We start from the raw sequence: 16,288 nt of genomic DNA on the forward strand, positions 1-16,288 counted from the left end.
TTTCTCTTGCTGAGAAAAAACTTTTTAGTTTAAGTAAGTCCCATTTATTTATTCTTATTGTTAACTCATGGGCTATGGGTGTCCTATTAAGGAATTTGGAGCCCAACCCCACAATATGTAGATCGTAGCCAACTTTTTCTTCTATCAGACGCAGTGTCTCTGATTTGATATCTAGCTCCCTGATCCATTTTGAGTTAATTTTTGTGCATGGTGAGAGAAAGGGATTCAGTTTCATTTTTTTGCATATGGATTTCCAATTTTCCCAGCACCATTTGTTGAAGATGCTATCCTTCCTCCATTGCATGCTTTTAGCCCCTTTATCAAATATAAGATAGTTGTAACTTTGTGGATTAGTCTCTGTGTCTTCTATTCTGTACCATTGGTCCACCTGCCTGTTTTGGTACCAGTACCATGCTGTTTTTTCTCTTGTAGCTTTTAATATTCTCTCCTTGTTCTGTATGTTGGCTATCTTCATAATTATATATCTTGGAGTTGGTCTATTATGGTTTTGAATGTTTGGGGTCCTGTAGGCTTCCAGGATTTGGCAATCCATTCCATCTTTCATCTATGGGAATTTTTCTAGAATTATTTCATTTAATAGGTTGTCCATTCCTTTGGTTTGAATCTCTATGCCTTCTTCTATCCCAATGACTCTCAAATTTGGTTTTTTTATGACATCCCATATCTCTTGAACAGATTGCTCGTGGGATTTAAGCATCTTTTCTGTGTTGACTATATTCTTTTCAACTTGATAAACTTTGTCTTCATTATCTGATGTTCTGACTTCTACTTGATCTAGTCTATTTGTAATATTCTCATTTGAGTTTTTAATTTGGTTTATAGTTTCCTCCATTTCTAGGATTACTGTTTGATTTTTTTTAAGATCTCTATCTCCTGGTAAAGCTCATTCTTTGCCATTTGAATTGTTTGTTTAATTCATTTTCAAAATATACTTTTATTGCTTGGAATGCTGTCTCATGTCTTCTCTAATATTCCTTTCCATCTGTGTTAGGTATGCCTTGAGTTCTTTCCCTATCCCTGTTTCTGATGCTTCTAGGTCCTCCTGTAGATTTAAGTTGTCCTGCATTGTTTGTACTCCTTTTTTCCCTTGTTTTTTCATGATGTTCACGCTACTTTCCAGCTCTATTTGATTGCTGTGTTTCTGCTCTCTTCTATAAATTTGTTTTGGATTTTTATATCTCTGTTGTCTCTCCTTTGTGTTGGTAGTCTATGCTTGCTAAAGTGGATTCCTCTGGGAAGGAATTCCGACGGCCGAGCTCCAGTGATGTCACCTCTCTGCTATGGAGGGCCCCAGGCTCCTTACTGGGGTGTCCAAATGGAGGGGTGGGACTGGACTGTCTCTAGTTGGTTTCAGCTCCCGGACGCCGGCAGCCGGGTGGACTCCAGCCTCCCAGTCGAGCGGGCAGCCAGCGGGCAATTGGTCGCTGGCTGGCAGGCGGTCTCCAGCTGCCCAATCGCGCAGGCAGCTGGCGGATGATCGGTCGCTGGTGGGCGTGTGGTCTTCAGCCGCCTAGTCACACGGGCAGCGTGCTGGCTGTTGCTGGCGGGCGGGTGATCTCTAGCCGCCCAGTCACCGGGGCAATGGGCCGGCTGTGACAGGCAGGCGGGCGGTCCCCAGCTGTCCAGTCACACAGGCGGCCGGCGGGCAATTGGTCGCTGGCGGGCGTGCGGTTTCCAGCTGCTCAGTCGCAGGGGCAATGGGCTGGCTGTCGCTGGTGGGCGGGCAATCTCTAGCTGCCCAGTCTCGAGGTCGGTCGCCGGCAGGGGACGGACTCTAGCCGCCCAGCCGCGCGGGCCTGGCCTCTAGTCCCCTGGTTTCTCCTGCTAGTCCTGGTTTCTCCTGCTAGACCAGATTTCCCCTGAGTGATGCCTCTCGGCAGTTCAAACTGCACTCTGGGCCTGCCGTTTGTTGGGTGTGGAGGGTGGCTATTGAGAACCCCCCTGGCACTCTATTGTTTTGATTTTTTCTGCTTGCCCCTCCCCCTGCACTGGCAATACAGGTTTCGTTTTCCCCGCTGATGGCAGGGGGAGTTAAATGTCGGGTGTCTGTAGTTTTCCCCGAGTCTTTATGCAGGCTTGCTCTGATAATCCCTCCCCCGGAGAGCCTAGGAGAGATTTTATGCAAATTCCCCACTGTATGGGAGATGAGCTGAGTAACAGGCACCTGTTTTATCGTTGCAATCTGTCGGAGAGTGGCGGTGGTTACTTCAGCTCTCCAAGATGGTGGCCGCTGGTTTCCTTGGTGGAGTTTCCGTTGTGGGGGATAGAACTGTCCCGCTTCCTTCCCCGTCTGAAATCCCGAACTCAGCCCGGGGCTCCATGAGTGCTCAGGCGGCAGGATTCCACAGAATCTGCAGCAATCTCCCTGCTTGCTGGTTGCTTCTCTGTGGCTCCCCGCCGTCTGTAGCTGCGGGGCGGGCCGCACGGATCAGTCAGCCCGGATCTCTGGTCGCACAGTTGGCTCGTGTATGAGACTCAATTACTGGACCTCGGTGCTGGAAATCCTTCCTCTAGGTTTCGGTGCACCCCCATTTTGCTGTAAGTTCCTAACAAGATAGTTTTTTGTCGTTCTAACTCGTTATTCACCCACGCAGTGGCGCGGTACTCGGGTACTCTATTTGCAGCCAACTTCCTTATTTTATTCTTTTAAAAAAAATTTTAGATGTAGATGGACACAATACCTTTATTTTATTTATTTTTATGTGGTGCCAAGGATCAGTAAGCACTCTCTCACTGAGCCACAACCCAAGCCCCTGAGCGTATTTTGTTCTTGCTGAGTTTTATGTTGAACTCTTTGAAATACCCAGGAGACTGTACTAGAACTGATGGACTGCACCCTGTTTTCATGCATTTAACTGACTAGAGACTAACATGGTATACTCTGCTTCTTTATTGGTAAGTGGCAAGGGCCAGCCAAGTGCCACCAGTGGGGGCTGAATTGCCCTTTTCCTGCAGTCACATCTGCAGTTGGCTCTGTGAGGGGAGAGTCAGGAGAAATTGCAGGGGTGTCAGTTGACAGTGCTTTCTCTCCGGAGGGTTCTTAAAAAAAAAAAAAAAAGATTGAGGAAGCCACGCCGATAACTGATGATAGAATCAGTTATTATTGCTAATGGCAAAAACATTGCTGTGAATTAATTGCAAAAACAGTCCACCGACTGCATCAGCGCCCTTTCCTTGTGACACATGGAAATGTCTTCCAGCTCCTACAGTAGCAGCAGTGGCCAAATTCTCTTTACAGCCCAGATAATTTTCCTTTCTGAGTCATAACTGAGGGGTTTGCTCCTAGACTCACATTCCAGAGCCACTCTTATCCCCATCATCTCCGCTCTTATTTCCATCACCATCATTATCCAGTATTTTTTATTGAGCACCAAATATGTGGAACGAAAGACACATTATCTAAACAGAGACAACAGGCATCTCCTGAGGCATCGAGCCAGTATGGTTGATAGCAATCCTGACAATAGGGGTAAGAGTGTAAGCATTTCTTCCAGTGCATGTATGCATTGCACGAAGGGTTCCATTTTTAAGTTTTGGCACGTTGGTTGTGGGTGCCTGATACTCTGTTGGATATTGAATGTGAAATGGAATGTGTATTTCATAAACTCACTTGGGTGGCTGATAAAGAACAGATGCAGAGAGACTTGAAGAAAGGGTTGTAGGTCTGGGATAGCAAAGATGAGATTGATTGTCACTTACCCACAGTTGAAGAAGCGTTACCATCCCTCATCTAATCTAGCTCAAGGCCCCTCTCCACTCCTGAGAGGTAGGGGCTCCATCCCAAGCCCCCTTAGCAGTAGAGTCTTGATTTTCTTCCCCACTAGCACCAAAGGGAATTAGTGGAACCCTAGAAGAGCTCTCTCTCCTTCTGCTGTCTTGTAGGAAGAGTGCACTCTGCTGTGGCTGGCCAGCCCTGTGTCTTTCACAGGGACCAGAGGGCTCATGAGGCCTTCATATGTCCCTGAACTGGGGACATTAGCACTTGGCACTGCAGGGGCAGAGGCCTGACTGTCACACAGGCCTGGTTGGAATCCTAGCTTTTTCACTTACTAGCTGTTTGTCCTTTTAAAACCTGATTTGTTTTTTAAAGCAAGAAAATGATTATAAGACAAGATTATTATAATTACTAGTACTGGATTATTATATCTACTTGAGTTGTCGTAAATGTTAAGAATGACAACAGTTGTTACCATTTATTTATTGAACACTTAGGTTATGTCACGGCCCTGTCCAAAATTATCATAACTGGTGTTATTTTATTCTTACCATAATACATGAAATAGGAATTATTATCTCCATATTTAAGATGAGGAAACTGAGATAGCATATTGCCCTGGCCACACAGTTAATAAGTGTCTGGCATCATGTTTCAGTTCCATGTCTGTCCCACCCCAGGCTCTATGAGATAATGTGAAAGCCAGGTGTTAACCTGGTACAGAGATGGAGCTTAAGAATGTTCACCTCTTTCCTCCCAGGTACACACCTGTGCTATATCTAGTAGTCCCTACATAGCCACAATTTCACTTCTACAATTTCAGTTACCTGCCATCAACATGGCCTAAAATAATTGAATGGAAATTTCCAGAAAAAAACAATTAATGTTTTAAATTGCACACTGTTCTGCATAGTATGATGCCATCCTGCTCAGTCCTGCCCAGGACATGAATCATCCCTTTGTCCAACATATAGTGCAGTAAGATTTTTTTGGGGGGCGGGGATTACTGATAATTGAACCCAGGACCACTTTTCCCTTGAGTTACATCCCAGATAATTTTTGCTTTTTAAATTTTGAAACAGAGTCTCTCCAAGTGTTGAGGGTCTTGCTAAGTTGCTGAGGCTATCCTTGAACTTGCCATCCTCCTGCCTCAGCCTTGGGAGTCCTTTGAATTATATAGGCAGGCGCCACTGCACCTGACATAGTACAGTAAGGTTTTGAAAAAGACCACATTGACATAGCTTTGTGGGTTTTGTTTTGTTTTGTTTTTGTGGGGTCACGCTATGCTGCCCAGGCTGGCCTCAAACTCCTGGGTTCAAGCAATCCTCTTGCCCCAGCCTCCTGAGTAGTGGGTATTAAAGACACATGCTACTGTGTCTAGATTTACATAGATTTTATTACAATGTATCGTTATAATCAGCCTATATTATAGTTACCACTAATGTCTTACTGTGCCTAATTTATAAATTAAACTTTGTCATAGACATTTATATTTAGAAAGAACAGTACATATAGAGTTTGGCACTCTCCGAGTTTCAGGCACCTATTGGGAGTCTTGGAATATATCCACCAAAGATAAGGGAAGACTACTACCTAATTTCCATAGAGGACGTTTGTCACACTGCCCTCATGTGGCTCATCTGGACAACAGCGTTTTTGTTTATTTGTTTCCCTAAGAACAACTTGTGTGCAAATAAGTGTAATTTCAAATGTATCTCTAAAGTCACCTAAGTGTATGGATACTTTTGAAGCTAATATGAGTCTACAAACTCAGTCTACAGGAAATATCACTTTTATTTTCTACAGTTCTAACTTATGTCTAACTCCAAACCCTCACCTGGCTAGTAAGAGACCTATCTTTCGTCACTCTTGTAACTTTCACCCAATCCTTACCAGTGTCCCCATCCCCTCTGTTGTCTTGGAAGAGAAACCTTCTCCCTCTTCCCTGGCTTTGCTGTCCATGAGGCTTTGTCTTGACATCTTATCAAGCAGGGAGGAAATATTCTCAAAATTGTTTTTCCCCCTGACTACTTTATTTACAGAGATATTTATAAATCAATGGAGAAATCTTTAGCTTTCACACTTAAGAAAGAGTTCAGATCGGCAGGGAGCGAGTGGAATGTTAATTCAGTCACCAGTGTAAATGTTCATAACTTTTTCCAAGAAGAATATTGAAAGGTCTGTTGTCCCCATTCTCAGGAGCTTTAAGTCACTAAGTGACACTCCCCCAGTTTTCCTTTATGTGAGCTGAGGCTCACCTGGACTCATTCTCCTGGGCTATACAAAGTCACACACGTGCACTTGACTTAGCTGATAGTTTTTGCCTGGGATAGATGCCTGTGTCACACAATCAGGGGACTGCGTTGTTTTTCTGGGGCCCTATACTATACGTGAAGGACATGTGCCATGCTGGACCGTGGTTATGTCTGCGTAATGGAGGGCAGTGTTGGGTGGGAGAAAGGGAGTTAGTAGAGGAAGGAAAGGAGCAGTTCTTATTTTTATTCTTCAAGTACCATTTAATAAGAGTGTACACAGAAGCTTTCTGTTCTTGAATGTATTTGAGAATTAACATTGTCTTCTTCCACCTAAATAACCAATAGAGATTCTCCAAAGATCATGAGTTCATTTGGGAGTAGAGGCGCTCACCATGGGAATATACGTGTCAGAGTAAACTATGAGAATATTCAAAGAGGTTGAGGCAAAGGGACATTTTTAAATGAAAACTGAGGATTACATAAGTGATTTTCAAACAACAATCCTTGGCTGCAGGAATCAGTAGCAAGAGTGACACCGGTCCGAGGTTGTTCCCACAGTTGTTGGACAGACGTTCTTGCAGGTGTTTGCAAAAACATGGGTGGCCTTTGTGCAAGGTTGTGGTTCTGGCAATGTCTTTTGTGATAGTTCTTGTCATCAGGAATATCTGGATGAGGTTCCCCTCCTTTTAACCTCAGTTTTGTTTATTGTAATTTTTGTTTGTTAGGGCTTGTCACAAGCTTGTTCATTCTGATAACTTTCACATCCTCATGCTAAGACCTAATTATTTTTCAGACAATGGAGGGCAGACCTTGGCAGGGGGCAATAACTGGCCCCTTCGAGGAAGAAAATGGAGCCTATGGGAAGGAGGAATTCGAGGGGTGAGCTTTGTGGCTAGTCCCTTGCTGAAACAGAAGGGCGTGAAGAACCGGGAGCTCATTCACATCTCCGACTGGCTGCCCACCCTCGTTAATCTGGCTGGAGGACACACCAATGGCACGAAGCCTCTGGACGGCTTCGACGTGTGGAAAACCATCAGGTACTTGCCTGCCCTGTCTTTTTCTTCCCAGGATGTTAGGGCTAGGGATGTAGCTGAGTAGTAGAGTACTTGGCTAGCATGTGCAAGACTCTGGGTTCAATCCCTAGCACTACCAAAAAAAAAAAAAAAAAAACACAAAAAAAATCTTTAATAACAGGTACTTTCACTTTGTTAAACCTTTAAAAATCAAGTTGTAAATGTTTATTACAAATTTAAAATGAAGTTCTTTTAAAAAAAATCTCAACTTGACCAGATATGAAACAATTTTAAATCCTTTAAAGATTTGTTGGTAGGAAAAGGACTTTAAAAAAAATGTGTTTTTGGTCTCAGGACCAAAAAAAGAAGATCTATTTAGAAAAAAGTGTTAAAACCCCATGCTGCACAGATAATGCAGATAGTTGTAGATATCTGGTCATCAGGCAAAAAGCAAGCCTTTAGGTCGTTAGCCCTGATCAGTTTTTATTGCTGGGATTTCGTATTCATTTCTCTTGATGGATGACTGGATGATGGGATAGATGGTAAACCTAAATTTACCCAACACACCTTTGCTCAGCCTGGGGAGGATAGGACTTCTCAGCTGGCGACTGGCTGATTTTGTCTGTTGGCCATCCTGGGGTTTAGGGTTTCCTGGGCATCTGTGTCACTAACTGAAGTTGCAGTGGTACACATGTTGAGAGGGCTGCTGACCCTAGGTCACATCCCCTTGATTTCCCTTATCCTCTTCATTGCTACCCTCTCTAGGCTATCTTTGGGGAGCCCCTGTGGATCATGGTCAGTAACCCCCATAATATTCTGTCTCACTGGTCCACCTTGTTCTCCTGCACCCTGGTTGTCAGCACCCTCATCTCTTCTCCCTGTGCTGGAAGGCTGGCATCTTGTGTGGTCACTCTTAGAATCTCTGCTCTTAGAATCTTTACCCTCTGCAGGGCTGGCTGTTGTTGGTCATGGCCTTCGGGGACACCCTGCAATCCCTCATTCTTTCCCTCACTCACCTTTCTGGTAATTCTGTTGCTGATTGTGTGAGGACCCTATAGACTTGGATGGCACCTGTAATGGTTACAGTCTGCTGCTCATTTCCTACCTTGAACTGGAACTCCACCAGGCCTGCAACATCTGCTGCCTCTGTGCCCTTTCCTCCCACAACATCCAGTTCCCTCTCTCCGTCTCCTACACCGCTCAGGTGCTTCCTGGGATGGTTCGTTATGGCAGGCTGGCATGCAAATACATCTTTCCTGATGTCATTCCTGTTGATGAAATAATATGTGTTTCTTACATTGAGCCATTTGACCCAGACTTTTGTGCTAGGACCTTCTTGTCCCCATCAGTAGGTGCCGCCCATGTAAGACCACCCAGGCCACCTGTCCCTGCTGTGCTGTCACTGATGCCAGGCTTGGTGTCTGCAGTGCTGAAGATGGGGGTGGTGGGCAGTTTCTCAGTCCCCGTCTTGTGCTCATGGTTGCTGTGAGGTAACAGGATTGCTGCACAGCTGCTGCTCCACTGGGGTGGTAACTAGACCAGTGGCAATGGCTTTGGGGGTGCTGAGGGCTTTGGGGTCCCTTCTCTACCTTGGCTACCTGTGCAACTCCATGGATAACTGTAGATTTCCCAATAACTTATCTACTAATAACCTGTTGTTGGTAACAGTTGATTAATATATATTTTGTATGTTATATGTATCATATGTTGAAAAATACGCCAGGAATCGCAGGAGAGCACTTTTTATTGCAATAAGCAATTTATTACAGAGAGAAGCTGCTCATGCGGGGATGATTAGGGTTTTAAATGGATACTTTAAACACCTGAGCTCACCACAGTTGCAACAGGAGGTAGCTACAGAATTATTACAGTAGTACAGGAGGTACAACAGTTAATTTTTTGCAGTTGTAACTTTATCTTGTATCTTTACATTTGTTCACATCCCTCTTTATGACACACAGCATCATAGATGGTCTGCTTTACTGTGCATACACTTTGATAAATTTTAACTTTTATTGTGGATTTGTATATATTTTAGGATAGTAAATGATAAAATAGGCTATTATATATGTATGTTTTGTTCATTCCTGGCAAATCACTTTTTAAAGTTTTTCAATATTTCTAGGCTATTCAATTTGCCTGCAAGTTTTTTCAAATTGTCACAAATCCACCCCACCAAAAAGAAAGAAAGATCCACATGTAAGATAACCTGTGCCATTCAAGCCCATGGTATTCCAGGATCAACTATACTGTATTATTTTAGTTCTTTTTATAAGTCATGCTAGTTTCCAGGAGGAAAAACTCACCAGTCTCACATCATTTCCTCATTTTCTTGTCTGAAAAGTTGATTTTTCAGTTTGGAGACAATGACTAATTTATGATTTGACACCTAAAGAACACTCAACAACGTCCAAGTCACAGAAAAGTTAGTGCCACTGAATAGCTAAATTGGAGAAAAAATAAAATAAAATAAAGTCCTTTCTCTCATTAATTATTTTGAAGCTTTGTACTCATATTTGCTCATTTACATCATATAATGTTTTTCTTTAAAATATTTCTGCCTCTGTCCATAAGCTAAACTTCAAATGTTTAAATTTAATCAAGTGACAGTAATATATACTAATTGTAGCTAATTTACGTACTAGAGAAAATAAAATTAATCACCCAAATTCACCTGAAACACTGACACTGTAAACACTTAAACATTTTTATCATATTACTTTAAACATTTTCTTTTCAGCATTTTTTTCTTTTTCTTTTTTTTCTTTCTTTCTTTTTTTTTCTTTTTCTTTTTCTTTCTTTTTTTTTTTTTTTTTTTTTTTTTTTTTTTTTTTTTTTTTTTTTAGCAGTACAAGGGAATGGACCAGGTCTTTGTACATGCTAGGCAAGTGCTCTACCACTGAGCTACATCCCCTGCTCTTTAAAATAATATTTTATTTTGAGACATAGTCTTGCTAAGTTGTTAAGGCTGACCTCAAACTTGTTATCCTCCTGTCTCAGCCTCCCAAGTCACTGAGATTACAGATGTACATCACCACTTTTTTTACTACTTCTTTTTAATAGATTACCAGTTTTTGATCATCATAAACACTGAAACTCATTACAAACACCATTTTAATGACTTGCTTATTCAATATATAGATGTGCCTCAATATGTTTAACCATTTTCTTGACTTTGACTTGTTCAGATTTAAAAAAATGAAATGAAATAAACTATTTTTACATAAAATCTCTACTTATATTTTTAATTTTTCCCTTATACATAAATAATTTGAAATTAACTATTGAACTAAAGATAGTGACCATCTTATAAACATTTGATACACATTACAAAATTGTTTTCCAAAAAGAACATACCAGTGTCTTTTATTCCATGATATACCAAAGTGCTCATCTCCTTCATAGCTTTTCCTTATGTAGCTTTGAAAAAATATATTATAGACCAAATGGTCCTCTTTAACTTGAAATTTTTATTATTAAAGAGATTATTTTTAAGAATTTTTATTCCATTTGTATTTTCGTTTTTGAAAGTATTTCCTTTATATCTTTTTACCTTTATTTAGTGAAGAGTCTATGTTTTCTTGCTCTTTAAAGTTGTTTAACTATTGTATGTTGTACAAATATTTTTTCCTAATTTGCTGTTGTTTTTTGTTTGACAGGGATGTCTAGGTTTGTCAGTGAAATCAGTTTTCTCTCATTTTTGTTGTTGTTCAGAAAGTCTTTTCTCAGCTTGAAATGTGTTAAATATTTATCTTTATTTTCTTCTAAGTGTTGTGGTTTGATTTCCTTCCATACAATCTTGGATTGTTGTGAGATGATACGTATGTTACCAGAGGTCAATATCAAAAGCAGAAGACTGTTTTTTTTTTCAGGATTTTTTTTTTAGATGGTGGAATTCTTTGAAACTGATGAAAGCTATGAATTTATAGACAAAAAGCACTTAAAAAGGCACAGAAATTTAGATAGAACATATTTTATGATATTTGAAATAAATTACACATCCTTTTCTATGTGGTTATACTTAGAAGAATATTAAAAAATTCTTTATAAACCTATGTCTCTCTTGCTCATTTAATACAAAATTAATAACCACTTCATTATTAAAAGGAAATAAATCAAAAATGTTTAAGCACAGCCAAACTTGAACTTCAACTGAGGGTATCACCAACTATTAATTTGAAGGACATTGAGGTTTGATGAAGAAGTAGAAGAAAACTTTGCTTCTGACATGGCAACATTTGCAGCAAGCTTGACATCTAATCATTTTTTATTTTTGTTTTGTTTTGGTGGCAAAAGTTTTGTAAACCCTGGCTTATGAAAGTATCCAATAGCACGCTGAACCAAAGCTGTGTAGCATATTTTGCCACAGGTGAACTCTGTAGAGAAACAGTTGAATTCATTTTGAATAATTTCCTTTGTCTCCAACTTACTGAGGTTATTATCTTTGGCAAAGTCCACATCATTGATGTTTGTTCATCTTGCCAAATTTTGGATTATAAATCCAACATTTCAATTTTCAAATTATCTTGATCATAAGTAACCTTTAAGAGTTTGGTCCATGTTGGTTGCTGCCTGCAGAGAAATTGGCCAAATGTCTGATGACCTTTAACTCCATATTGTAAAATGTCTTTCTGTACTTTTAGAATGTTCTGGTGAGCAATCTCTTAGGGAGCAGGAGCTCTGGGCTCTTCAACAGCATCCAAAATGTTGACTGCAGGGCTGTCACCCAAAGATATGACCAAGTGTATTGCTCAATTTTGCTAAACCATGAGAGAGAGGGCTTTTCTTTACTATTAAACAGATTCGAGAAATTTCTGCTCGAAGATCAATCAAGCTTATCAAGACTTGTTCTGTGGAAACTCAGCAAATTTAATAAGTGAAGGTCTGTTCTTATTCTGCTTTCATAACTCGATTAAAGTTCCTGAAAAAAATGATTCAGCTGCTGGTCCTGAAGTTGCTGCTTCTCAAGCCTTAGGCAAGCCTTCTTGCAGTATGTGGGGCAGCACATTTTGCACTGGGACTGCGATAATAGGAATCGACCAGTCACATTGATGTCTGGAGCTTCTTTTCCAAAGCAGCCAAAACAAATGGACAGCCAAATGTCAGAGACACTTGATCTGTGCCCAGAGGACTGAAAGTTTTTCCAGAAATGGAAATACCATTTTAAAGATGATGGTATTTTTTGGAAATTTCAAAACGGGCTCAGAAAATAGGAATGCCAGTAATGGATGAAAAAACAGAGTGGGCTCTGCTGAGAGTATCAGAGGTTCCATGGGTTGCATAGTTACCCCATCCTCTTAGACTTGCTGCAAAACACTGAACTGTTAGGAGAATTATTAGCAGCCCTGGGGTGAGTGACAGTGTTGCAACAGGAGCGTATCAATTGCTTCAATATACTGGGTGGAATTAATAGATGATTACGCATTAAGAAAAAAATAAACTTGAAGGTGTTCAGCAAAAGAATCTATTCAAAATGAAATATAGAAAAAATAATATTTTTAAGTGAAGAGAACATCAGTAGTCTGGAGGAAAATTTTAAGTGTCCTGGTGAAAAGAAAAAGCATGTCCCTTCTTCCCAAATTAATTTACCTGTCTAATCTCATTCAATCCAATTTTTAAGAAGCTTTTCATATAACTTAGCAAAATATTAATGAAGTTCATCAGAAAAAATTAAGAAATAGGCATTGTCAAGAAAATTTTGTAAAGTATTATGAAAGAGATGCTAAAAACTATTTCTTCCAGGTATTTAAACATACTCTAAGAAGACAGTGGTTAAAGAGTGAAGTGCTAACATAAGAACAGAGCCAGCGAATGCAAACAGATCATAGTACCAAAAAGAACATAAAACATAATTAAAATGGTGCTACTAATCAGTGAAAAGAAAATTATGTTCAATAATCAGTCTAGGTCACTAGGAATACAGTATGAAAATCAGGTAAAATCAGTATCTATTGTCAATCTCACACATTATAGCTTTCATTTTTAGAGGTTCAGCTTGAGTTTTTTTAAAATATCCTCTGTGTTTCTACTTAACTTTCTGAACATATAGAAAACAGTTATGTCAACCATAATAACTGTAAAATGTTCTCTGTTTATTCCAATATATACGCAGTTTGGGGTTGGTTGGGATTGATTGATTGTGATTCTCATTATAGGTCATGTTTCCATACCTTTTAATTCAACGTCAGACATTGTGTACATTTACCCTGTTGAATGCTGGATATTTTTGAATTCTTATTACTAGTCTTGCTTTGTTCTGAGATGCAGTTGTTAACTGCATTTGTTTGAGTAATGCTTTTATGATTTATAAGGCAGATCCAGAGCAGTGCTCATTTTCAAGCTAAATATTTCCTATTGCTGAAGTCAAAATGTTCTTTAGGAATCTCCTCAGTACCCTGTGAATTATGAGTGTTGCTAATGCAGCTGATGGGAGCAAGGCTTTCCCCACCTGGCGAATGCTAAGCACTGTTCCCTGTGATCCTTTTTTAAAAATTTTGTTTATAGTTGTTGATAGACCTTTATTTTATTTATTTATAGGAGGTGCTGAGAGTCGAACCCAGTGCCTCACACATGCCAGGCAAGTGCACTACTGCTGAGCCCCAGCCCCAGCCCTCCCTGTAATCCTTCTACCTAGGTCTTTCCCTAGTGATGAGTAGTTCTCTCATACACATCTTCTGATCAGTACTCAGCAAAATACTCTAAGGGGATCCTCTGCAGATCTCCAGGATTCTCTTCATGCAGTTTTCTCTTCTACTTGAACTCTAACTGTGTCCCCTGCACTCAGGGAGTCCCCTGGATCACCCTGCACCAGAGCTTGAGAATGCTCTCAAGGTAGTACGCTGGGAGGATCAAAAGACACTTCCTTCACTTCCCATCTTTCAAGGGTCTTTGTTCTTTGCCTAAATTCTGCTGTTTTGAAAACTGTTGTTTCATGTTTTCCTTTGAGCTGGCTTTAGGCAGGAGGGCAAGCAGATCTTGTTTGCTTGTTTCTCTGTCTTGGCTGGATGGAAGCAAGCACCCTGAAAGAAAAATGTATTGTGCCTTTGATTTCTTGACCAAAATTTCTCTGCAAATTTCCCACTTTCAAATATTTGTTAACTCAGTATAGGTTTATAGACTCAGCTTGCTGAAATGGAATATTAAAAATTTTATAATTCTTCTTTCCAAATAGTTTAATCTTCTGTATACAGCTTTATAATCATATGTAGAGAAATGATGTATAGATAGATAATGTTTGATTATCTTAAATGTTACCAACATTCCTTTTATTATATAACTTTCCCCTTTGGTTCTTAAATTTAGTTAGTCTTTTGATTAGTTGGTAGTATTTTAATTTTTCAGTAAAGGTACATAAATGGTGAGTTTTTTTCTGAATTTTTATATATGAAAGTTATCTTTCTGTTACATTCAAACATAAATAATAATTTGATAAAGAATTTTTGTCAAATCTTTTCTCCTTAAGATGGTATAGATATTACTTTATTGTCTTCTGGTAAGAGCCATTGAAGGAAAGTGTACCAAGTAAATGCAGGCTAAAAGAAGCCAGAATTGCAGTCTTGGTACTGGACAAGGTAAAGTTTATGGCAAAATTACTGGTAAATCTAAGGGCAGAAATGGCACAAATGGGAATTTCTTCTTTGACTTCTATGTTTGGAAGTTTAATTTATTTCCAAATATATTATTTAATACTTGGAATAATTTCAAAATATTCAGTTTCTGAATATTTTAGGCTTTCCCTGATTTCATATCCTATTTCTAGTTTATTTCTGTTGTGATCAGAAGACATTCTTTTTATTATTTCAATCCTTTTAAATTCAGAACTTGGCCCAGCATATGGCCCTTCTTGGTATCTGAGCTGTAGCACTTGAAAAGAAGGTGGGTTCTGTAGTGACTGAGTATAGGGTCAAGTGTTTCTTTGTGATCCACTCTGAAAGTGTTTTATAGAAGTGTTTTATCTACTAAATTTTGAGGATTGTTACTTTCATTCTTTTCTTTGTCACATTGTTTTGTTATATTTACCTTTTATTTTTTATCTAGTTCTTTTAATGTTTAGAACAATTTGTGTTGTATCCTAGTGTTCACCATTATACTAGTATCTTTTGGTAACTCTCTTAGTCCCTTTTTCTCCCTCAGGTTCTACTATTTTGTATACCAACTTTTAATGGCATCTTCGCCTTGATTCCCTTCATAAGGAAATCAAGTAGCTTATTCAACTTTATCCTTTCTCTTTCAGTTTTATTATTAGTTTTTTTTTTGTTTTTTTGTTTTTTTTTTTTTTTTTTTTAGTTAGCTTTTCATGACTGTGACTGAAATACCCAACAAGAACAACTTAGAAGAAAGGTTTATTTGGGCCTTAACAGTTTCAAAGGTCTCAGTCCATAAACAGCTAACTCCATTGCTCTGGGCCCCAGGGTAGGCAGAGCACCCTGGCAGAAGGACATGGCAGAAGAAATCAGCTCTGGACATGGCAACTGGAAAGCAGAGAGACAGAGAGTGTGCTCTGTCACCAGGGACAAAATATAAACCCCAGTGACCTACTTCCTCCAGTTACCCTGCCTGTCCACAGTTAGCACCCAGTTAATCCATATCCATGGATTGATCTGCTGATTAGATCACATCTCATAAACTAATCATTCTTGCATCATCTCACACATGAGCTTCTGGGGGGACACTTCATATCTAAACAATAGCAGTTGTATTATTTCTACTTTGTCAAGAGTACATACATGAAACATTGTTCTCTTCTTACTCACAATTTTGTATTAGTCTTAGATCTACATTTTGTATTAGTCTTAGATCTACATTGTTTTTAGTTGAAAGCATCTTCCATGGCAAACTACCTGGTTATTTTGAAAGTGTTCACATTTATCTTTTAGTTGGAGGAATTCATCCTTGAACAGACTTCTCAGGATTCTTTGAATTCTTGCATGTCTATTAAAACATTTTCTGCAATCTTGGTAATTGAAAAACAGCTTAACTGATTTTAAAACACTTTTTTCATATTTTCTTTCTTTGAGGTTCTTAAAAATGTACCTTCAGTCTACTTGTGTTATATGTTGCAGTTGATAGATCTAATGTTAGCCTGGTTTTATTTCCTTTGCAAATGACGGGGTCCTTTTGTCTATAGAGGCCTAGAAGATATTACTATTGTTATTGTTATCATTGGAAATCTAATCTTTTGATAAATATGTTTCCAAGTAGACCATAGTGGGTCACTTTTTCCAGATACAAAGTGAAGTCTTTTGTTTGTACATTCAGATCTTCTATTTTTTTTGGTTCTTCTT

General features: G+C 39.3%; 1 protein-coding gene across 1 annotated transcript in view; it reads left to right on the plus strand.

The window, feature by feature from the left end:
- ARSB (arylsulfatase B) overlaps window positions 1-16,288 on the plus strand; it is a 190,579-nt gene that overhangs the window by 90,746 nt on the left and 83,545 nt on the right. The window contains exon 5 of the mRNA XM_081311289.1: window positions 6,785-7,028. Within this exon, the coding sequence (XP_081167415.1) occupies window positions 6,785-7,028 (244 nt within the window). The remainder of the gene's footprint in view (window positions 1-6,784; window positions 7,029-16,288) is intronic.

The sequence above is a fragment of the Spermophilus citellus genome (genome assembly GCF_964194105.1).
Source record: "Spermophilus citellus genome assembly, chromosome: 1".
NCBI lineage: Eukaryota > Metazoa > Chordata > Mammalia > Rodentia > Sciuridae > Spermophilus > Spermophilus citellus.